The sequence below is a fragment of the Antennarius striatus genome, chromosome 11 (genome assembly GCF_040054535.1).
Source record: "Antennarius striatus isolate MH-2024 chromosome 11, ASM4005453v1, whole genome shotgun sequence".
Classification (NCBI taxonomy): Eukaryota; Metazoa; Chordata; class Actinopteri; order Lophiiformes; family Antennariidae; genus Antennarius; species Antennarius striatus.
The window spans coordinates 11,931,050-11,955,000 of record NC_090786.1 but is presented as its reverse complement, the minus strand read 5'-3'; the positions used below and the strand labels follow the sequence as shown (position 1 = coordinate 11,955,000).

Below are 23,951 nucleotides of genomic sequence, written 5' to 3'. Positions count from 1 at the left end.
CCCCGCCTCACACCCAATGCCAGCTGGGATAGGCTCCAGCTCCCCGTGACCCGCTACGGCTGGTGAAGAGGAAGAAAATGAATGAATGAACATGTCCTTCAGTACATAACTAATTAGTTACTTTCTGTTGCTGCAAATAGTTACATTTTGAGCAGACGTTCACCTATTGTCTAAACACTGTTGTCTAAAAGTCTCAGCCTGAGGCATTAGTCTCTGAACCCTACCTCAGAGAGCATCAAGCCATTTCCGGAGAGAAAATAGAATAATGAAGATGCATCTTGAAGATTTCTCATGCTCATGGGCCATCAGGTGATGGACTGCGTCTTCAAATAGAAAATCAAGTACTTTATAGGACTGTATCTGTAAATGATGTGATAGACAGACATATAGTGCACATAGACGCACATACTTAAGGCACATAGTGTACATGCATCTACAAAAGCAATGTGACCATCAGCCTCATACAGCTGCTGTGTCAAGCTCTGCAGAGAGACGCAGAAAATGGAGTTAATGTTGGTGTAAAGGTCATGAACACATCATTTATGCAGACATTTTAAGGAAACAGTGCAGAGTGACCTCTCTCTCCATCACCCTCCTCTGGCTGTAACGTCAGTGCAGAGTTGGACTTAAGAAATGAAAGGAGAATTATAAGCAGCTCTCAGCAGGAGCACAATCAACAATTAACCATGAGCCAATGTAATAAAAATCCTGTAAATGGGTTGAATGTTGAGCAACAATGTACCAGTGCTAGTAATAGTACTGTTTACTTTGTATTTCAAAGTACAGTATTTGGGAAACTACAGCTGCAGGATGTCTGTAGACATAAAGGTTGTTTTTCGTCAGCTAGAAGGACCTTATAACATTGGAGTACAGCAATGCTAATAAATGACAAAACATTAAATAAAAACAACTGGACTGCAGTTCATACATGTAGAAACCCTAATGCCACTTTCACTCTGTCAGTGCATTGTGGGTAGTACATGCATTTTACTGGACTGTTACCTGGTGGGCCATCCATCCATTTTTTTGGTTGTAGACAATCGTCTTGTCTAAAATCATTTATCAGCCTTTGCAGGTCTTGCTGGCTAGAGGTAAGAGGCGGGGTACACCCTAGATGAGACACCAGCTCATCTCGAAGCCACAAGAAAGAGAAACAAACACTCATGCTGACATTCACACATACTGACAACTTGATGGGACCGATTCATCTAAGCGGCATGTCTTTGGAGGTGGGAGGAAGCCGGACAACCCGGAGAGACCCCACAGAGACATGGGGAGAACAAACAAACTCTACACAGAAAGGAATCAAACCTGGAACATTCTTGCTGTGAGGCAACAGTGCTACCCACTGCGTCACTGTTCCGCCCATTTAAAGCCGTTTATGGTATAATTAATTAATGTCCTTACAAAGCAGGGACAAATCCCATTGGGTTGGTCCAAAGTCTTATTAGGGCCAACCCCCTCACGCTCTGGCTTCTATGTTTGTCCTGTCTTGATAATTATCTTCCTTTGACTATTACGTGCAGCTCTTCTTGAATAGACTGGTGCACGTGAGTTCACTAGTCCTCTTGAACTGCTACCTACCTCCCAGCGTTGTAAAAGAGAATAGAATAGCGGGTACACGTGTTTAAGTCTGACCAATCATGGTGCGCCACCTGGGCAAAAAAAAGTTCAGTGCGGCCTACTCCAAGGTATGTTTAGTTTGACCTGAATCCTTTAAAGATGTTTTTAAAGTGTTCATACAAGAAGCTGTGCTTGAGACTGCTATGAAAATAGTGAGATACTGTTGTGCCTCTGAGTCTGTATTATTTGCTTTCACACATTTGTTAATGACTGACCAAGGAAAGGAATCCTTTTTTCATCTCTTACAAGATAGCTGTTCACATGTTGAAAGATAACAGCTATCACAGTTTCAATGTGTCAGCATGAAACACGAAGTGGAGGAATGTGTTCTTACATTAATTTCCTTACAGATCTTTAAATTTAATGAAAATAAATGAATGTAAGCAAGATCAGTGACTTATTATCCAAACATAGCTTAACACTTTACTTTACTTTTTGCCCAGTCACACATTTTGTAAGCATAGATTGATTTGACAGTGTCTGAATTTTCATTGTTCCACGATATGATTAATGTTGAGTGTGATCCTTTCAAATAATTTGGGGATTAAATTCTTTTGCTATGCTCTGTATGCCACAGTCATGTTAGGGGCTGAACGCCTTAAAGATGGGATCCTAGAATCACCCTTGTTTGAGTTGTAATTTGTATTTGATAATGCACATTCTATGACTTGGCTTAACTGCACACATGTTGCATGGATGATGTAATAATAGAGCGAGGGGCCACGTGCACATCCCATATGGATGACACGAATGTGTTCTGTGAAAATGCAACTACACTTACAAAGTTATGATGTTGTTTATGACCAATGGACATAATTCAGAGAAAATGACTACACAAACTAATGAGAGAAATATCAGATTGTATATTCTAACATGATAGTTACTTCTGCAGGGCTAGCATGAACTCAACAGATCCAGGTGAAGAGGTGGCTTTATGAAACCTACCCAGGACAAACAATAATAAAGTTTAAAGTTCATCCTTCATACACAGAGCCATAGGGTCCTAAGAAGATGAAGAGTAAATGATAATCTTTGTGTTGTTGTTAATGGTTGTTAATGTGTTTTCCAGTATGTTTCAGGTTTTCACTTAATCATTTAAGAACTGGACTGGACTGAAAGGTCATGAACACATCATTTATGCAGACATGTAAAGAAAGAAAGATAAATTGTGTATTTATCGATACAATACCAGAAACATTGGATATAATGACAGGAAACAAACAATCTTAAATCAACATGGATAAAAGGACACTGTCTCCACCTTCCACCTGATTGGCTCCGTGAAATCTCTCACAACTGTGACGTTTCAGCGTAAAAGCTGGGTCAAGGTATTGTGGTCACTCTTGAGTTTGATAGTCATGCAGACTGAAACCTGACAGAACAGGATAAATAAATGAACCCTGACCACCTCAGGGGTTGTTGACACCTATTTGTCTTTCCCCTAGTTCAAGGACGTGTAGTTTACTCGACTCCTCTGGTTACCATCCAGTTTGATCTGGATGGCAGTCAGGATAAGTTGGATCCTTCCAGTCATGAACTTTTACTGCATGTTGAGACACTGTGGAGTGATTAGTTTGTACAATTCATTACATAATGAATAACATGGCCATATAAAGCAGGCAGTAAACACATTCTACCAACATTTGCCTACTGTATTTATATTTTTAATGATGTTGGGTGTTTCTACAGGTTTTAATGATCTCTACTGCTACTATTTCTTACACTATTGTTTTGTGCTTCTTGGCTTCTTGTTTTCAATAACTTGTCTTTTCGCATTTTTAAAAAACTAAATTTAAATTGAATAAAAAAAGTAGTATTATTAGCTTGAATTTCATTATATATATATATATATATACACACACACACACACACACACACACACACACACACACACACACAGACTTCTATAATGTCATTGTTTATTATGTGCAATTTCCTCCGGGATTATTAAAGTATCTATCTATCTATTAAACAGTTGTGCATGACCTGACCTGGCCAGATTTAAAAGCAAATGTCAAATGAACAAAATTTATTTATAAGTATTCCTTAACTTTCTTTTACTACTGCTGTTTTCTTTCTGATTGGCTTCAGTAACAGTTGAGATGTCATCCAATGTCAGCAAGCCAGATCATCAAACAGGGGGTGGGGCGCACATTTTCAATCGTGATTGGCTATTGGTTCCACACACTCCCCACGAAAGCAGCATTTGTCCAAAGAGATACAGTGCTTTATGTATACCAGTGCAATCTGACTGATTCCAGGCCTCAGCTGGACCTCAGAGGTGATGTGGTACGTGTATTATCATGGTAAAAAAGCATAGGCAGAGAGTCACAGACACAGCTTAGCATATGGCAGAGCAGAGCAGCAAGGCAGAATGCAGGAGGGCTGGTCGAGTGTCACCCTATCCCGTTTATATTGCATGTCATTTTGGACCCTCAGCACATTCCTCCACAGGGCTGCCACCCATCAGTGAAATACGACCCAATACCATCTCTGCAATGGAGGTTCATCACATTATGCCAGAAAGACAATGTGTCAATGATACATTGTAGAAAGATGCAATTAACATAAGACAGAGATCTCTGTCCCGTGGTCAGAGACAGGCATGGATCCCTTCACACACCTCACGCACCTTTACTACACTGCACTCAGCAGACTTTGTTTTTATCAATGGTTATTATCTCCACTGGTGGCTGTAAAAACACTCGTATACCATGCTTTTGAAGATGAACAAAAGCAATATAGCCAGGGAATGAATGACGTGCTATAATCTTCGTAGATGATGGCTGGAGTACTTTATCTTAGCTTTTACATTATATTTAGAACTTCAGTGATGTTAGTCACCACTCAACAACAAACCACTGATTAAGACCAATTGACCTTAGAAGGGAATTAACTTGTCTAGATATTTACAATGCAGTGCATTGTACAAGGGAGCTGAAACTGCAAACACTTTCTGACTGATGAAAATATACAGTACAGTACTTGTATAACAACATTTTGACATTATGAAACTCTACAGACAAATTGTTTAAGGAATTGAGAAATAAAATGTCAGATAGATCAGTAATTACAATTAAAGAGCATTAAGAGAGCCTCGGTTTCACCATTGTACTGAAATGCAATCCTGTAATTCAGTAATAGTCTGACTGTCATAATGTGACTCCTTGACTATGAAATTTTACCCTTGGAATCTGGAATAACACCTGTATCATTATTAGTTGGATAATCATTCAAGAAAAAAAATGTTTTTCACAAGTGGTTGTCTTTAAGATCCAGCACGGGATGTAACTGATTACAGTAAATAGACTGGGTCTGATCGACTGGTAGATTATTGCCATCTGTCACTGTTTCCCTCCTGCAATTTTTGACTATGCATTACATATTGTCCATGGAGCTAGAGGCAAACATGTTGAAACTTCTCTATTCCTATAATGGTTAAATCCAGATGGTGACTTGGATCATCTCTATCACATCACACTATATAAAGATTTGCTCTTTGGGTCATGACGTACATCTCATAATAAAAATAATAATAACAAAAGTTAATAAAAACATTTTTGAGTAATCTGATAGTCAAACAAACAAACAACCTCCTGGGGTTTATAATTGTTAGACGTCGCCCTGAGCTCAACCTCTGACATACAGTAAGACCGGGTGACGTCTCCACTATGTAATACCACCAGTCTCCTGCAGGGGGCAGTCTGCTCTGAGCCGGGACAGCCAGAGTGTGATCCTGGAGCGTCTGCACCCACCCAGGCACTGACCTGAAGAAGGAATGACCACAAAACAAAAACCGAAGTTTACAAAGCCATAGTGCATCCAAATGTAAAGAAAAAATATAGACTTTAGTGGTCAGGAGAATCAAGTATTATTTTATTTGTATTTTTCCCTATGAGACCTCGGTAGTAAATTTACTTAATAAACAAGGCAGTCTAAGTGATAAAATATATACTTTGAAATGTTGCTGAGGTAAGACTGGCCTGTGATGAGAACCTCACTTTGCACCATGCTGAACCTGGCACTGAGGATTCAGATCAATGTGAGCCTTGTTTCCCAGCGGTCTTTGAGGAATTCTTTTTGTGTAACCTACATGAACAAGGCTTCCAGTGTGACTGGGCTGATCTGATCCGAGCGGGCTTAAGGGGCTGGTTGAAAACATTATTCCTCCACATCAGCAGCAAGACACAGTCTGGTGAGTATCAACTCTTCACCTTTTCACTGACATGTACATTGGTTAAAAATTTTAACGCCATACTGTTAATTGTTTTGCCTGATTGATATTTCTCTCCTGGTGATATTTGGAATTCTTGCACCCAGTTAATCCAGTGAAGTTCTTAACCAGTATTAGGTGCATACCTGGAACAAGTGCAGTCGTGCTGGCTGCTGGATAACATAATTTATTCTGACATTGTTAACAGGCAAATATGTTGACCACGGTACAACTAGATAAAGACAGCAACATGCATGCATGTTTTCAATGCTGAGACAAAGGTATACAAGATGGCCATGTAAACATGACTAGACTGATGAGTATGCCTTGTTTTCTTTGTAGGTGGCCTGTGAAACAAATTCACAGCCATGGTGACTGTGTCTACAGTTCTGAAGGTGGTAAGTCTGTTTGTTGCTGATGTAATCAGCTCCATCACCGACTGGTTTCAGACCAAACCAGCTTGGGCTAACCTAGAAGTTCTGGAGAACACAGAACTAAAGACAACTGGAGGTGGTGAGTCAGCAAAGACAATCTTATTTATTTGCAGACCAATTTTAACCTTTACGCATGAAACACTTTTGGTAATAGCAAACACACATTGGACACAGTTCAAGTTTTGTGTACGACCAATCTAATCCATACAAGTGACTGCACCATATAATATGTAGTGTGTTTCGTCATCTGACATTATACCACACTAAGAACCAAAAACAGTTCAATATGCTCCTGTCTTTCAGTCCATGAGCGACACACAGCAAAAACTCTGTGGGAGAAGACTGGAGTTGTGGTCATGGTTGTCCGGCGACCTGGATGATTGTTGTGCAGAGAGGTAGGAATTGAGAAATCTGTAGTGACAACTCTGCAGTCATAGAGCCACTTAATGTTCATTCATGCTATTTGATTCTCTCTTTCCTGTCCTCCTTAGGAGGCTGTTGAGCTCTCCTCTCTGAAGTCCAAGCTGCAGGACCTGGACGTCCCTCTGATTGCTGTGGTCAAAGAAAACCTTGGCAAAGAGCTGGACTGCTTCAAGAAGTTCTTCTCTGGAAAGGTCTATGTAGATCAGAGGGTCAGCTATTGCAAAACACACCCTATTCATGGTTTTAAATAAGTGAATTAAACGGGGCGGCAGTGGCTCAGTGGTAAAGCGGGCAGCAGAGCGGGTCGTCCAATGTTCTGAGATCAGCAATTCGATTCCAGCTCCTGCCCAAATAAAAACACCCGGAGGTGAGCTGACGGTGGAAGGTCTCAGCTCACCTCCGGAGCACTGCCGAGGCGGCCTTGAGCAGGGCGCCGTTCCCCCTCACAAGCTGATCATTTGGGCGCACCACGGAGGAGCTGCCCGCCACTCTACCTTGCCTGCATGCTTACAGGCCCCCTTGTGTGTGGTTGTGTGTATTACAGGGACCTGTACACACTAATATGCATGCGTGTGATTGACTAACAAAAACTAGAGTGTGCGTTCTTGATTTCCCTTCGCGGAGTATAACAGTGTATAAAATTAAATTAAAAATTAAATTTGAAGCATTGTGTGATTTATTAAATTGTTTTTCTATTTTTCCCACAGAGAAATTTCTATGGCCCTCAACAGAGGTGGATGTTTCTATCCATGTTCTTGCGTATTGGCGTGTGGAAGAATCTCTGGCGTGCTTACAGGAAGGGCTTCAGGGGAAACCTAAGGGGTGAAGGATTTGTCCTGGGTGGCGTCTTTGTCATTGGGCCTGGAGATCAGGTAGGCAATATTCAATCAGACAATTAGAAAATAAGACATTTCTGTATCTGGATTCTGTGATGTAATGATTTTTTTTCTCTTCCAGGGTATACTACTGGAACATCGGGAGAAGGAGTTTGGGGACAAAGTCAATATGCTGGCAGTGCTAAGAACAGCCCGCAACATGACAACATAGAGGTGTTGTGTTGTTTGTTACTGTTTGCCAGTGTGCCTGCAGCATGCCTTGCATTTGACTATCTCTAACAGTATTTAACTTGTGACCTAATCTCTGGTTCAAGTGTGCCATTTAACGGTTCATTAATCCACTTGTCTGCATTTCTGGTCTTGGTAATGTGAATGCCTTTTGTGTGTTTTAATGAAGATCTGTTTCTAAACTCCTGAGGGAACAGCTCTGATACCTACACACAAATCCACCACTTAACAGTCCTGTCTGGACAAGAGGGAGATTGAACCTTGGAATGATTAAGCATATTTCATGCAACAATAAAGGTGCTTACAGAGAGAATGTCTGCTTATTTGTCTGGCCGCATGACCTGCATTGCCTTGTTTTTTCAGCTTTTAGTTTAATGGCAGATTACAAGCCAACACTACAATTCTACTACGCTACACTACAACCATATTATGTGTTTAGATTTTCTTCTTTTCCTTTTGGCTTTTCCCTTCAGGGGTCGCAAAAGTGAATCAATTGCCTCCATCTAACCCTGTCTCCTGCATCCTCTTCTCTCACACCAACTACCTTCATGTCCTCTTTCACTACATCCATAAACCTCCTCTTTGGTCTTCCTCTAGGCCTCCTGCCTAGCAGTTCAAAACTCAGTATCGTTCTACCAATATATTCACTATCTCTTCTCTGGACATGTCCAAACCATCTCAGTCTGGCCTCTCTGACTTTATCTCCAAAACCTCTAACATGTGCTGTCCCTCTGATGTACTCATTCCTGATCCTATCCTTCCTGGTCACTCCCAGAGAGAACCTCAGCATCTTCATCTCTGCTACCTCCAGCTCTGTCTCCTGTCTTTTCCTCAGTGACACTGTCTCTAGACCAAACAACATCGCTGGTCTCACCACAGTTTTGTACACCTTTCTTTTCATTTTAGCTGAAAGTCTTCTATCACACATCACACCTGACACTTTTCTCCACCCGTTCCATCCTGTCTGTACACGCTTCTTCACCTCTTTTCCACACTCCCGATTGCTCTGGACTGTTGACCTTAAGTGCTTAAAATACACTACAACCACATTATATGTTTAGACCCATCTGGAAAATATCCAGATAACAATAACATTTCTTCAAGTTTCCCAGTTATCAAGTTTACTCAAACCTGGTATCAAACAGTAACATTTGCTTCCATACACTCCTTCCTCTTTTCATCCATTCATGTCTGGTGAGGCACTGATTTCATCATAAATAGATTTACAAAAAATATGAACCTACAGTTTAGCTTATTCACCATTTAATTAGCAGCAGTGAGTGGGTTATTTTTCAAGTCTCAGAGCAGAATTATTTACACATACAAACTGTAACACAAAATTAGCACATTGGATTAAAAGCGTTGTTATGTTGTATCCTACAAGTTTGCTTATATGTTACATTTACTTATAAATACTTATACGTATACTTATAAATGAAGTCCATGCGCCGCTCCTTCTGAACAAAAGCGTTAAAAAAAATTGAATTGAGATGTGCAATCCTCCATTTTTATAGTTAGGCAAGGCGAGCGGAAAACGAAAGGCTACTGTAGACTGTAGATTGCACTTTGCTTTCACTTCTTCTACGGCCGACGAAAAGGAATCCTCGGCTGAATCACTGGGATCATCAGCGCCCCCTACCGTAAGGCAGGAGAACTGCATGCCTCACGTTGTACCTTTTCCCAGTCGTTGCAGGACCGCCCGACTCAAGAAAGACGTTGCACACATACAGTTTTTGACAAAAAAAAACCCCCACTGTACATTATATACATTAGCTAAATCATGGGACTTAAGTTCATAGAGTAAACGTGTTTGAAATTTTTTTTAACAGCCATAGAGATAGCATGCCAGCACAGCTAGTCCAGCCCATTGATCAATCCATGGTGAGGCTCAGCTGGTTGGTGCCTCACTGCAGGTCTCTTCTCAGTATTTCAGTGGTAAATGTGACAATTCAGGGATTTTGAGTCAAAATAACCTCAAATTGGTCACGTTAAACGGAAAATAACTTTATAATACACATCACTGGATAAATATAACCACTTAATTTATTTCTTCCATTTTTCATTTTTTTTATTTCACGAATATTGTCGGCCTCACCTGCCGACAATATTTGACAAATTCCATTCTGACGTTCTAGTCCTGATTCTTTCAAGGACCTCACAGGATGATTTCCTCAATTTCTCGAATCTCCATCGTTTACTCCTCTTCCTCTCTTGGTCTCTTTCCGTTACACCTGTTTCGCCTCATCAGACTGATCATTGGTGAAGCGATCGCGTTCGATTAGTTTCAACTTTCTGGATCGTTTAAAATGTCTGCCTCGGTCAGTTAATACAGCGCTGCGGCAGAGAGGCGTTTGTTTCTGCTCGGTGGACTGGTGAGTGACATTTATTACAAAACCTAACTTTTCACTTTGACTGCTGGTTTTTGAACACGACTATGACTCAAAACCTGCTAGCTAGAAGTACGATCTTATTAAAGCAGATTAAATTGTTAGCCGTGCTAACAGCTACTTCCTGCTGCAGCTGCCCCGTTTGAATAGAGTAGCCTGAGTGACTTGGTGCGACATCACCATTATGTATTCACCCTGTAAACTGCAATATCCACATTTATACTCTTTTAAATGTTGAATCTGTATTTCCACGACGTAAGGTCGATGAATAACTAAACGCAAGGTCATCGAGGGACCCTTCGAGTAGGAGGTGATCAGGTCCGAGGTCAAGCAGCTTTTAGGAATGACTGCTGACTCAACCCAGTTACCTTACAGTGTCATCATGTTCAGAGGGAAACATGTTTGTTGTATTTGCATTAAAACAAACAACCAGTATTTGTTTTATTTAATTTTGATCATAACCGATCACCTTATCTGTTTTGCCACAGACAAGGTGATCAGTTATGGCTGCTCGTTGTCCCTGATCATGACTGTAGGCCATGAAGGTTCATTGTTCATCATGATTGATACACACTCTGTTGTGTAATGTTGAGCTTTCACCTCCATGGAGACTTGTTTAGTGGACTTCCCCGCCTCCAGAACAACAATGGCATGATTCTGGTTATGTTGCCCCACCCGTGGTATTATTACAGATGTCATTTTTACACCGTTTTACAGGACCGGCTTGGTTTAACAAGAGTGATCATATAGGAGTCTCTCTAGAAAAACACGGTGGCTATTTGTGTAAACACGTCTGCGTCAAAACCAATGGTGAGAAATTAAACAAAATCTGAAACTGACTAATAAAATGTTGAATAAAAGTAATTTATTTTCCTATGTAGTAGCATATACTCAAGTTCCCTCATTGTTTAGTGGACTTCCCCATGCATAAATATCAACTGTGGAAGATGTAATCAGATCATGTAAATTAAAGTATCCTATACTTAAAATATATTGTATTAAAAGTACAAATCCCACCTACTGATGGACTACTCTACTGTCATTTACAAATTAAATGATCAAATGGTGAAACAGAATCAAGCCAAGTACTTGAAAAGTGCTTTACCTAAAATTATTAAACATTTCCTGCTGCTGTGTGACATTTGTGCTGATATTTTCACATACCCGTATTATAACACAACTATTGGTTTGGTGGGTATTTTCATAGCCCAGAAGACATTCTGCAGCACTACATCATAATGTGGTTTTAATATTTTCACTGCTAATACTGTACATAAGTGCTAATCTAGATTGTTCATTGTCTAGAAAGAAAAGTCTTCTGTCTCTTTTGTTTGCTTTAATCTTAAATTTTCAGCCCTTTACCATGAAAGCATTTGAACACGTTTGAGAGTTGAGTTTGAAAGCAGACAGGAGGAAAAGTTGGTCTTTCACTTTTTGAAAAAAGACAAGTTTAGTGTTAGACATTTCTTTCTGGATTTCCATCACAAGGTATATCATTCTTATCTTAGGTATTCATTTCTTGCATAATATTTGTATATCTGCTTGTTTGTGATTTGCAGTGCACAAGCTTTTTGTGTTTCGTGCAGTAATGTTTGTTGAACACAGACAAGAGAGCTCAGTGTCTAAGACTATGAAGATTGAATACATAAAGGGAATTTGTGCACCCAAGTAAGATTATTAGGAACCTCACATTTTCTTTGTTTTTAATCCTGCATTCTGCATTTAGCAGATATCAACTCCAGTTTTAAACATGAGTAATACTGTACCTGGATAACTGGCTTTATGGACGATATTTAAAGTGTTATATTGGTGACATTGAAAATAGAAGTATTTCTTCCATTCTGGGAAATCAAAGGCAGACTCCGTGAACATTGAGCTCTCATTAGAAGTGGATTGTATTCTATATTACATGCAATATATATAATATTGAGTGGCATAGCTTGTGTTTCTCTCTTTCAGTGAAGTCTTGAGGGTGTTTTTAGTCAGAAACAGACTCTGGCCTCAGTCCTGATGCTGAGTCTGTCAAGGTGGAGTCTGTTCCAGCGCTGCTCTGCCCTCTCTGTGGCTGGCATTACGATAGGCAGTCGATCCTCCATCACATCTAGGTCCCAGGCTGCTCTGTTTCACCAAAGTAAAGCCAAAAGCAGTCCCGACCCAAACAAACCCACTTCAGGCAAGGACAGACTTGACTGCCTCACTGTTTGCATGTTTCCATGTTTCCCTGATAAAATATGCATAGTGCTTGCCTGCTTTCCATTCACTTTAACAATAGTAAACCTTTATGACACTGAATGGTTAATTGTGAAGGTAGGCAAAATAAGCGAGTCATTTAATAGAAAGGTTCAATTTCAAAGAATTAGTTAGGTGTGTTTCTGGGAGCTTGGCGAATTATGGTTACAAATGAATAAAGCTTAGCTCAGGACTGAAGTTCATCTGCTTATCAGTAAGCAGGTGTTGGAGGCATTCATGTCTTTGTTGGTATACTGTAATGTTTTCAACACATTCAATATTATTTTGCACACTTGTTGGTGTTCAGTAGAGAGACAGGGTTGTATTTGGACATGAATTGACTAATACATGTGGGTTTTTACCAGACCTGAAACATGACAAGAAGTTCCACCTTGAAGAACTTGCAATCTGCTATTTTACAATCTCTTTAAAACATTTTCAATTAACTACAAGTTTGATTACAAGTGTATGATGACTCTACTTGTGTGTTATGGGAAAGTGTTGTGTTACAGTGGAGCTGGAAAGATTATTTTATAAAGTACCAGTAGATTGGTGGAACATTGAATGGTAACTGGGTTTGCCTTTCTTTAACCAGTAATCATATTAAATTTGTCTGTCTTTTTGGTTTTGAATTTTTGCTAAATATTTCTATGGGGGGATTTCAGACATTATCGTGACCCTTTTTTTCTTTCACATAAATCAATGAATTAAGATCATGCCACCTCTATAATATGCCACAGGATATCCTAAAGGGAAAACTTATTATATCAAAAATAATATAAACAAGAAAGGTCTCAGACTCGCACAACTCACTGTAGTTATTTCATCTTGTTCAGTACAGTCTTCTATGTCTGGACAGTATGTTAACAATTTAATCTCATGGATGAGCTTTAGATAGGTAGACGAGGAGAGGTTATGCTGGTCTTAAAACAAATTCCACACTGTGAGGTTTACAGTCAAGACCGTTTATGAATTTTATCTCATTGGCCTCGAGATCTAGGCTCTCTTTGCACAAGCTGCAAGAAACTTGTGAAAGTTGAAAACTCTAGCTTGATATTATCGACATGCAGCCTTTTTCTCCCTTCATGTTTTGTATTCTGTGCTGCAGTGTTGTCTTCTGGTCTACAAGGGGAGCTATCTGGGATGGGGATGTGGTCTTTGGGCATCGGTGCTATTGGCGCCGCGTTAGCCGGGATCTTCTTAGCCAACACGGATCTTTGTTTACCAAAAGCTGAAAAGGCATCGCTGGAGTTCCTTGAAGACACTGACCTGCGCTCCACCATAGACGGTAGTATTTCTAATTGTAATCGTCACCTCCCACTGAGTCCATTTGTCCCAACGGGCATCATTGTTAAGCGTGTTGGAATTCACAGTACATCACAGTTCTGTACATTACATATGTGTAGAATATAATGCCAGCAGCTCTGAGAAAGCAGCTTTGTCATGGATGGAACACAGATTACATCTCTGAAGCTGAACTCTGAGCCATTGTTTTTATTAAGCATATTCAATGTATAGATTCAACATGAACATTTTACTTTTTATTCATTTTAAGCCTTGTCTTATTTTTCGCAGTTCAGCTTAATTTCTTGAAACACTAATCTCCCTGTATATGCTTGCCATGTGCTTATACTTGTTCTTTCAGAGATGACCTGGAGGCTTGTATTAGAATCAATATCTTGTTGTGTCTGCAGAAGACAAGGTCATCAAAGCAGGAAGCCTTTGGGAGACCAGTGGGGCTGTGGTCCTGGCTGTACGACGACCCGGATGATTTTTGTGCAGAGAGGTGATTGAAAGGAGTTTACACATGGCTCCGAGTTGAAACCGTTTAACGTTTTAAAGTAGGCTAACCCTTTGTCTTAGAGGCCTAATCTCTGTCTCAATGTAGGAGGCTTCCGAGCTGTCCTCTCTGAAGACCCAGCTGGAAGAGCTCGGGGTCCCGCTGGTCGCTGTGGTGAAGGAGAGCATTGGCACAGAGATCCAGGACTTCAGGAATCACTTCTCTGGGGACATTTATATTGATGAGGAGGTTAGCGTTGGTAGAGGACACCACAAGCACCCTTCAGACAGTGTTTGTACATTTGGTCTTAAAAATGTGAAAAGTACTATTATAGACATGTCGTGTATATTCAAGCTATTAATGTATTTTTTAGTGGATAGTACTCAATAGTCCCACACACATGCTCTCTAGTCTTAATTACTTCAAAAGATTTTATTCTTCTACAACATGCAGCACTGAATAATAACTGTTTTTGTTTAACTGTGTTTGCAGAAACATTTCTACGGCCCACTGCGCAGAAAGATGGGGGCTTTGGGATTCCTTCGACTTGGGGTGTGGCAGAACTTCATTCGGGCCTGGAAGTCCGGTTACCAGGGTAACATGAATGGCGAGGGTTTCATCTTGGGGGGAGTGTTTGTCATTGGAGCAGGAGACCAGGTAGCACAGTTTCTAAACAATTTCAGGTATTAAAAGATATTAATTTTAAAGAAAGTAAAGCTCATGGTGTGTTTGCAGGGGATTCTCCTGGAACATCATGAAAAGGAGTTTGGCCATAAGGTGGAGACTGCAGATGTTTTGGATGCCGCGAAGAAAATTGTGCTAGTCAAATAATTTATTTTCCTGAACACAAATAGTGTTAGACAGAAGTTTATTGTGTCTTAGAGCAAAACTACAACTATGAAATAATGTTTAAAGTTAATTTGCACATTAATGTACAGTTAATGGGTAGAAGCTTTTTTTTTTTTTTTTAGACGATATTAAAAATACATCATAACATCACTTGAAAGCTTTACGCTGGATTTAACACCATTTTACCTCAGTGGTACATTTCTAGTTATGTTTCTATGTGTTATGGGTTTGCTTCTCCTTTAAATTGGCCTCAAACATGGTAGACAAGTGTTTGTGTGTTCTGTGTGTGATAATGATTACTTGACTCTAAACTCGCCTTGGAGAGGAGCAGGTTTGATGCTCAAACGCACAGACGCTCAACCACAGACACCATGTTTTAGGCTTAGGGAATCGCTTGGCTGGGAGGGATGTGTGCAGCCACACAAGTGTATATCAGCGATTGTAAAACAATCAATTCCTCATCACTGCCTTTATTATTCTCATGTTTCTGTTGTTTACTTCTGTTTGAGCTATGATCTGCATTCTCCTGTTTGTACATTCTTGGCTGTGACTTTCAAACACAAATAAATGCACTAATGTATGTTTAAAACAATGGCTGCAGGAGGTTCTTTATTCGGACTGCCTGGTTAGTGCTGTATGTACTGCATACCCAGACCTATGATGTAGATATGCTTGCTGTTCTGTTGGTCCTTGCTATTCTGTATTCTATTGGGTGCACTTACCAGATGACAAAAGGTTTTAATATCACCTGGAGACAACGGTGGTAAACATTCTTATTTAAAATTCTTATCAGTACCAGTAATACTACTTTGGAGATAGAGATCCGTGTATTCTACACAATCAAGTTTATTTAAAATGTAATACTGGGGGTGCTGTTTTCCGCTTGGTCTGACAGTTGTACTTTATCAAAAGGCATATGTGTGAGCTAATGTGCAATCAACTCCTGTTATTCAAATGTTTTACACTGTATTATAGCTTCATCTTTTGTTATCACTTATTGTACTTGTATTAAGAGGTCATTGGTCTTTGAAATCACTAAATTTGCACTTAAAATGCCTACAGTCTGTCCATTTAATGAATCAGACTATGCATTAATCCTGAGGTTATATCATTAGACATCAGCTGTATGTAGACTTATAAATGTATAGTGCACTAAGTAATTTTAAAAGTGAATGAATATAGTTATCAGAGTATTAATAACACAGAGGTTTGGACATCAATCTTATTTTATTCTATTGCTCTGATTTAAAATGCATTTCACATCAAGGAAATGTATTTAAACATGAAACAAAATGTGGAGAAAACACTCAACCAATACTGACGGGACTGCATGAGAGCACAGGCAGTACAAATTAGATGCAAATATGGAACTGTCAAGGTCAAAGCAGCCAAACAAAATTAAGTCTTCAACCAAGTTTATTCTGAGATGACTTGTAATTTTAAGTGTGGGATTTATAAAAATCTTGTTGGTTGTGTTACTGATGATCCTCTCTGATATTCGATTTTGGTGTGCTGTTGCTAAAAAGAAAAGCCTGGCAAAAGGTCCATAAAGCTGAAACAAACTTCAAGAAGCTGCACTTTTCATACCTGTCTCATCTTTGGCGAGGTGTCTGGGTGCAACTCACTCAGATACATTCTTACAAATGTTTGTAGATGCAAGCTACAAGTCTGGTTTTGTCCTTCAAACTTTTGCGTGATAACTCAATGAAAAGATAAGCAGGAAAGAAATCTAATGTATTTGCAGATGCACGATAAAAGCTTCCAGACAATGGTTAAAGTATGAATCTGCATTAATGAGACCATCTCATTTGACATCAAGTATGATAAATACAATCTTGTATACTTTTTCAATAGCAACACAGATTTGACTAGTTCCTACAGCAGCACAGCAAAGGTTATATACAGCACTTTAACCAAGAGCACAACACACACTTCCATCATTACTAGAAGGCAAATTACCTTGATTGAAAGTTGTTTTCACAATTTCTGAGTAACAATGAGTAACAGATGAAGAGTCTCATTCCAACATTAATAACCCATCAGTTAAAAACAAGAAGACACCTTTTTCATAAAGGAAAAAGGAGTCAACTTTTAAGCTCGGGTCACGTACGGATAAATGCGGAAAAAAACCATGCGGATATCAATTTGAAATCAACCCCTCAAAAGTTTCCCTTCACATATAAAACTCTAAATATAATGTATTTCTGCCTGATCCATGAATACATCAGCGGTTACAATCCTGGAACAACCACAATGATGTCACACAAACATGGACTCATTACTGGTGTTATGTCATCAGAAACAAGTTGTACTGAATAAACTCATCAGGACCCCAACTCAAGTACGACACAACCATAGCGTGAGCAGCTGATGCTGTTCAGATGCACCAATTATACTGTAATGATACAATAAAAATATACTCATTGTTAATCCACACAGAATTATTCATTGATATTCCTTATATGTGTCAACAAAGCCAACAGAACGATCATGTTTAGAAAACTTTAACACTTCTTCCATTTGGTATAATGGGAAATCAACAGCTCTAGTGCATAGCATAGAAGGCAGCTAACCAAATGCTGCCCATAAACCCTGCTAAAACCAACTGATTAACATAATTAATAGTGTGTATGCAGTTTGTGCTATATGGTTGTGCTTTCGGAGCAGTTTTAGATATTGTCTATACCTCATGTACCCAGCATCTCTTTATTTGTGCATGAGTATGAAGGGGTGTACAGTAAGTACACTTGAAGGAGAGATGAGAGTAAAAAGCTGAAAAATTAATGTTATATTCAGAGCAAAACAAAATGTAATAATAATAATAGGCAAGAAATTAATTTTTTAGGGTGGGGAAAGGCCTGACAGGAAAGACCATGACACATTCAGAAGCAACAATATAGTACACCACTTACAAACACAAGCCTTCAGTCTAAACTGGAGTTACAAATAGTTTGTCAGAGGACCTCAAACTTAAATGAACCTGAATGCACCATAGTACAAATGTGGATAAAATACAATTCAGTAACTTCATGAACTACCACCGTGAAGGCAGCAGGAGAAAAAACATCACAAAACAATGGTGTGCACATACGTTTAAAAAACTGTGGAGTCAGTTTTTATTTTGTAGGGTGTGTTATCAATGCACACTGAGAGCTGTCGGTAGTCTCTCTTCTCAACCCGACTTGTTTTTCCCTCCGGTAAACCTTCTGTTCTTAAATTGAAAAACAAGCAAAATAAAAAGCAACAAGACAACAAACAGTAAAAGAATCAAATTTGGTTTTTACTCTCGTTCAAGGACAACAGTTGTGGATATTGGTGTGAGTGCTTGTATGTTGTGTGTGGAGAAGTGCTGGCTGGTCCTACAGGCCCTTGTTGAAATATACGGTGGTGATCTTGGGGTTGGCCTGCTGTATCCTTTCCTGCAGATCTGCTTCCAGTTTGCTCACACTCATAGAGCTGAAAAACAAAACAAAACAGGGTTGAACATGACAATGCTGCCGTATGCAAGGTAAATGAGAATGGAGCAGCTGTTGGTACCTTTTCTGTGGGAACAGGGCGCAGCACAGAGGCGTAGCAAACACCAGGCTGAAACCAAGAGACAGGGATATTGTTAGACTCTGTCACTTAAAACAATCAACACCATTTTGTTCAGTTTACTCACCATAGACCGACAAGTCCCACTTGAACCGGAGCATTTAGAATTGGGAATCGCTACAGGGAGACAGAATCATGTTGAGATACAGTGAGTGAGGCTCAGATCATGTTTGATCTGAAGTTTCTCTGCAGACACACAAGCATGTTAAATGTGCGGAATGTGACTCTTCCCCACCACAAAACACCAGCAGACTCAATAAATATGCCAAGTCAAAGTCACACATGCTGCTTACCTTCATAAAAGCCTTCTTCTCCAGAGCATTCATTATAACAGGAGGAATGGCTGTAAACAGTGAAAAGAAGTTGGTGGACAACTTAATAAAAGCAAGATTAACTGTTCTTCATGATCCAGTTACAGAGAACAATATTTTTGACTTAGCAGCTCCACTCAGTTTTTAGTCTCTCCCAAATGTGAAAGAAACATTTGACTATTTCGGCGCTAAATGCTCCAGTGTGTTCAGCATCCCATCAGTAACTGTTTAAGCAGCTTCGCTGATGAGATGGCAGGTTTTGGATCAATACCAGTGACCATTTTTCTCTGTTCATTGTTATGAAACTGATGCTCATGGTGACATTACCCATTGCTGGCACGGCCATGCCAATCCTTGACACCACCACTTGCACGATGGCCTGCTTGGCAGCATTGGGAGACTCTCCTAACCTGTTTCCATTCTCATCTGTCACAGGAATACCGTACTTCAACTCCCTGGAAAAGAGAAGAGAACAGTGCAGAACTTTTTTTTAAAATTAATTTTTATTTTTGCTTTTCTTTTTTAAAAATTATTTTCAAATCTTTACAGCGCAGAACATTCTTAGTCACACGCAATTGTCAAAAGTTCCTGAATAAACAAACTGGAGGTCACCGGCTTTTCCCCCCCCAGAGATCTCACCTCTGCCTCATGAAGGGAATGTTGATACAGTTAGCTGCAGCAACAGCAGCAAAAGGAACAAATCGGCTTACAATTGGAGGGAGACGCTGCAAAGATGGGACAGATGAAAAGAGACATTGAGTGGAATAGCATCCAATCAACTGTACAAAACAGACATGTCAGGAATCTGTATACGAACTGTTTGCTTTCTGTAAACCCACTCAAAAAACCACTTTCATTACCGTGGTTAGAGACTTGAGTCCAAGAGCCGTGACCACAGCTCCAGTTGTGGCGCTGATGTAAGCTGCACCGAGCTGGCTGCAGAGACAGACACATCAGACATGTAGTTTCACTTATAGCTCACCAACATCCTTTCTCACACACCATTAACAGATTATTTATACTGCAGTGCATGAGTGAGTATTAATCAGGTGTCAGTAAGAGTACAAATCCATGCTATGTTCTATGAATATAGACAAGTAAAAAACCAGAACATTCTCCAAAATAAAACAGGAAGACAGAATATCATCCTCGATGACATGCGTAATCACTTGCATCTCTCTGACATCTGAAAGATGCATTTTGTGGAACAATAAATAAAGTACACAAATGCGTGGGTGTTGACCTGCCATCAACCAGGAGCCCCTTAGGGCTGAACATGCTAAACAAGGGAACGAAATACCACTGTGAGGGAAGGGGAAGGGACAGCAGCTCCCACAGCCTCCTACAGACACTAGTTTAGAAGGAGGAATGATCTTGTGTAAGTGAGGTGAGAAGTCCTCCCTACTTCACAGTAATGGGGGCGTCCCCACTGCGGTTGGTGTAGTTGACAATTGCGTTGAAGGACTGGTTAACCCACTGCCAGAACACCACTGCTGGAGTAGTCCTGTAAATGTAGAGGAACAACAATAGTGTGTTATGAAGAAGTGATTTTGCACAAACTGCACAGTGAAAACTACAAACTACAAAACAGGAAAAGAGTTTGGGACAATGTAAAAACTACACATTACAAAATAAATACACATCAAGGGTCTGCTGGAAGTGGACATAAGATTAGGAAAAGAAACCACTACATTCTTTTCAAATGACATTTTTTCCCCTCAGGCCTTTTCAAGATTATACAAGAAAAACACGTAGCCAAGCACATACCTCCGCCAAGGTCCAACAAAGGTAAGGTAGCAGCTGCTACCATAATTTAAGCTTATTGGACTTGTACCAGCCAGCAATTTAGACCTGGTGAATCCTGAGTTTCACTTGAATTCACACAAAAATAAAAACACTTCTTAATAGGCTTGATTTTTTTGCCCACATGATTCATGAATTATTGGCAGAGAAAATAAATCATATTCCCAAAGTAATCTAATCTTTTGTAATGATACAAAATAGGGAAGTCCAGTGTAAAATATTAGATAAATTATCACAAAATTCCACTGTCTCGCATTCAGTGATTTTTTAAAATCTCCCTGAAGAGACCATTTTCAGTTTGGTGTAAATATGATGAATTATTCTGTACCTGTAGAAGGTGAGCATGCAGCCAGTGATGGACATGTTCATTGGGACCTGAGCAGCCATCCGGCCAATCACAAACATCTTCTCCCCTGTGTCGGGGTGGAAGGCAGAATCATAGATGTACTTGGCCCTCCATAGCTCATCCTCCGTCAGGCCAGGCTTCACACTTCCAGCTCTGAAACAGTGATGACGTATTTATAAAGAACTGCCACTGCCACATCAAATCAAATTTTTATCTATGCATCCCATCACCCATCGCCTCCAGCTACATCATCATTTATATTCAAATTCTATCATCTTTATCTCCTAGTGCTCTACCTGTAGCTCTCAACAATGACTCGGGCCTCCTCCAGAGTCTCAGAGGACAGCAGGACGTTCCTGGGATCTGTGATCATGAAGAAGTGCTTGGCACGTCCCATAAATGTGCCTTGGTCCCATCTTGGCTCCTTGATGTTTATGTTGAGGGACAAATCTCCAGACATCCTGACTTGCTTTGAGTAACAGACATGTTCATAGCATGTTACAACCATATATTACATTTACATGTACATTGGGGCAACACTTTATGTTGATCTAGTTTCAATATCACGCATTCATGTGTAACAGTCCCATTGTAAGTACAACAAATTAAATCAAACAAGATCATTTACCATTTCATTTTTTTACTTAAGCAACTCACAAAGTCCATTTTGCTTAACGATACATGATAACACATAGAACTAGTAGATTCCATGCGAATAAATCAAACATTACACCTGTACAATCACAAAATTTAAGTAAAATCTGTCTTGTCTCAAAAGCATTACATTTCCTCTCTGCTGTCTTTCCAAATGCTTGGACAGGTCAAAGCGAAACAGAAAGCAAAAGGACCGCAATGAGCTGAGCCAGCATAATTCCAAATCTAAACTGCAATATAAGAAAGTTTTTACGTTTTTATAAGTGATAATTGCCCGCAATATTGCACACGTTGTGGTGTCAGCTCTTTGCATAATCTTTCTCTCTATGCATGTCAGTCAACCTGCTGTTGGGCTGACGACCAGCAATGTGTCCCATTGTAGGTGTCTGATTAAATGAATCAGGTGACACACCGACAGGACAGTGGGATTGGGGGTGTCACGACAACATGCGGGCTAACGAATGATGCTAACAAGCTAGCTATATGCACAAAGGCACAATTTGGAGAACACGATAATCAAACAAGACAATAAAACTCTATAAATCCCAACATCATCACATTAGACACGGCGGGATAATAATTCAACCCCGTTTCCAGACAGCAAAACAACCCTCTTCACTGTTGTCTGGGTTGACTGTCTACCAGCAAGCTAGCCGGGTAGTCCATACGACAGCACATTAGCAATTTAATCAACGTCGTAAAGGCATAAATCCACATAAAATCAACGTAAACTTTATCGTACTGTTTCTTAGTTCATCACAGATGTAATTTCCCTCAGCGCAAAAACTTACCTGCCTTGCTTTCTTTATTTTTCGTAAATGTATGACCTCTAATATCTGTTACCACCAAGGGCTGGACCTGTGACGCCTCATGGTAACTTTGGGGAATGTCGTTAACGAGACTCTCACTACAAATAGTAGTCAAATAATAAGTACACATCGGGTGGTTTTCTGTAACAATCCATTCACTTAAAATGTAACCGGTAGCTTTATATTGGAGAATAGTTTATACAAGTAACAGCTGACTGACATAACATGTGACAAATAATTAAAATTAGCGATTATATGGTTGCTTTTGAAGCATATATAATAACAAGGCTCTTTTTTTTCCATTTTATTTTAAAAACTGAAAATATAAATGTTAATTATGTACTGTAAATGTTTAGTGAATTTGGTGAAAAACAATGAAACACGGTCAAATCTGTAGAGGCTAAAGTTGATTTGAGAAAATCCGAGTTTGATGGATGTCTTTGAAGCTATCACAGTAGAGTGGGTAGTGTCTTTCAGGAAGGACTGTGATTCGCTGGAAGCCCTCAGAGGAGAAACGTAGGCGGCACGTGATTTGTTAAAAACTGCTCCAAGACCTGCTGATAGATTGCTACTACTGCTTTCTACAGTACAGTACTGTAGTTGTAAAATGTGCTATGAAAGAAGTATCGTTACTTTTCAAATATTGTAGATTAATTTCGTTTTGGTGAGTTATAATAGTAAAGATATCTGCAAAAACACGAAACAATCTTTATGGTGTTAGTTTTCTTGTGTTTTCTTGTTTATTCACCGTAAATCGTTCTGGGTTATTTAATTTATTCTGTTCATTCACACATTTATTTGTGCATAAAATTGTGCAGGACAATACTATAATGTAAAATGTAATCTACTCAAACATCCTCTTTGATTTCAGGCCGATGACCTAAATCTCCATTTTAATCACTTTGGTTAAAACGAATACTCCAATTAAGCAAATAAATGTAAAAATCCAGCCAGATTTCCACAACTATGAGTTCATGTTGTGTAAAGGGAGAACATTATCTTAAGTGTGTGATGCGCGCAAATCATTTTTCACCCATCTTCAGCTTGCGCCTCTTTATTGTGTCGTGTCAACTACCCCCAGGTGAACTGTCGTTGCTCCTGACCCAACTTTGGTCAACTAACCTGTGCTGAACCATTAACATCACCAACTTCTTCCAGTCAGTTACAGAACCCAGCTGGCTTTATGCTGTGGTGTTTCACCACTGACCACCAGGTGGGGCTGTTCACACACCTCAAAAATATAATGAAGTTGGCCAGTTTCCCACACACCCTCCATGCCGTACAATTTAAACCTACTAAAATATTAACAAATTTAAACATGGTTTAACTTTAGAGCAACAAAAGGACATTCTTGAGCCAGCATTGTGTTGGTGTACTTATTAATCCAGCTCTAACGACCGCACAGCTGCAGGGGCTTAGGTAAAAGGATTAC

The 23,951-nt window shown here is 39.7% G+C and overlaps 2 protein-coding genes, 1 long non-coding RNA gene and 1 pseudogene across 5 annotated transcripts in view; 2 read left to right on the top strand and 2 right to left on the bottom strand.

Annotated features, from left to right (window-relative positions):
- LOC137603282 (uncharacterized) overlaps nucleotides 1-592 on the bottom strand; it is a 953-nt gene extending 361 nt beyond the window's left edge. The window contains exons 1-3 of the long non-coding RNA XR_011037250.1: nucleotides 410-592; nucleotides 225-323; nucleotides 1-59 (exon numbers count right to left, since the gene is read on the bottom strand). The exon at nucleotides 1-59 is cut by the window's left edge and continues 361 nt beyond it. This is a non-coding gene — a long non-coding RNA (uncharacterized lncRNA). The remainder of the gene's footprint in view (nucleotides 60-224; nucleotides 324-409) is intronic.
- Nucleotides 593-5,712: 5,120 nt separating this feature from the next.
- Nucleotides 5,713-8,060, top strand: LOC137603932 (peroxiredoxin-like 2A; annotated as a pseudogene).
- Nucleotides 8,061-10,019: 1,959 nt separating this feature from the next.
- LOC137603692 (peroxiredoxin-like 2A) lies at nucleotides 10,020-16,174 on the top strand. Of its 2 annotated transcripts, XM_068327382.1 has the most exons (7): nucleotides 10,058-10,129; nucleotides 12,104-12,317; nucleotides 13,482-13,661; nucleotides 14,068-14,159; nucleotides 14,262-14,402; nucleotides 14,646-14,810; nucleotides 14,889-16,174. In XM_068327382.1, the coding sequence occupies exons 2-7, from the start codon at nucleotides 12,155-12,157 to the stop codon at nucleotides 14,982-14,984; spliced, it is 837 nt and encodes a 278-aa protein (XP_068183483.1). In that variant the 5' UTR covers nucleotides 10,058-10,129; nucleotides 12,104-12,154; the 3' UTR covers nucleotides 14,985-16,174. The 2 variants fall into 2 exon arrangements, with proteins under 2 accessions (XP_068183484.1, XP_068183483.1); XM_068327383.1 differs by lacking the exon at nucleotides 12,104-12,317 and having other exon boundaries at nucleotides 10,020-10,129.
- A 548-nt stretch (nucleotides 16,175-16,722) lies between these two features.
- Nucleotides 16,723-22,582, bottom strand: sfxn3 (sideroflexin 3). 2 transcript variants are annotated; one of them, XM_068327379.1, is made up of 11 exons: nucleotides 22,502-22,582; nucleotides 21,353-21,525; nucleotides 21,039-21,209; nucleotides 20,313-20,411; nucleotides 19,768-19,843; nucleotides 19,547-19,632; nucleotides 19,235-19,362; nucleotides 18,890-18,939; nucleotides 18,664-18,713; nucleotides 18,540-18,587; nucleotides 16,723-18,458 (listed from the first exon to the last, which is right to left on the bottom strand). In XM_068327379.1, the coding sequence occupies exons 2-11, from the start codon at nucleotides 21,514-21,516 to the stop codon at nucleotides 18,362-18,364; spliced, it is 969 nt and encodes a 322-aa protein (XP_068183480.1). In that variant the 5' UTR covers nucleotides 21,517-21,525; nucleotides 22,502-22,582; the 3' UTR covers nucleotides 16,723-18,361. The 2 variants fall into 2 exon arrangements, with proteins under 2 accessions (XP_068183480.1, XP_068183481.1); XM_068327380.1 differs by having other exon boundaries at nucleotides 21,353-21,521; nucleotides 22,502-22,576.
- Nucleotides 22,583-23,951: the final 1,369 nt, after the last annotated feature.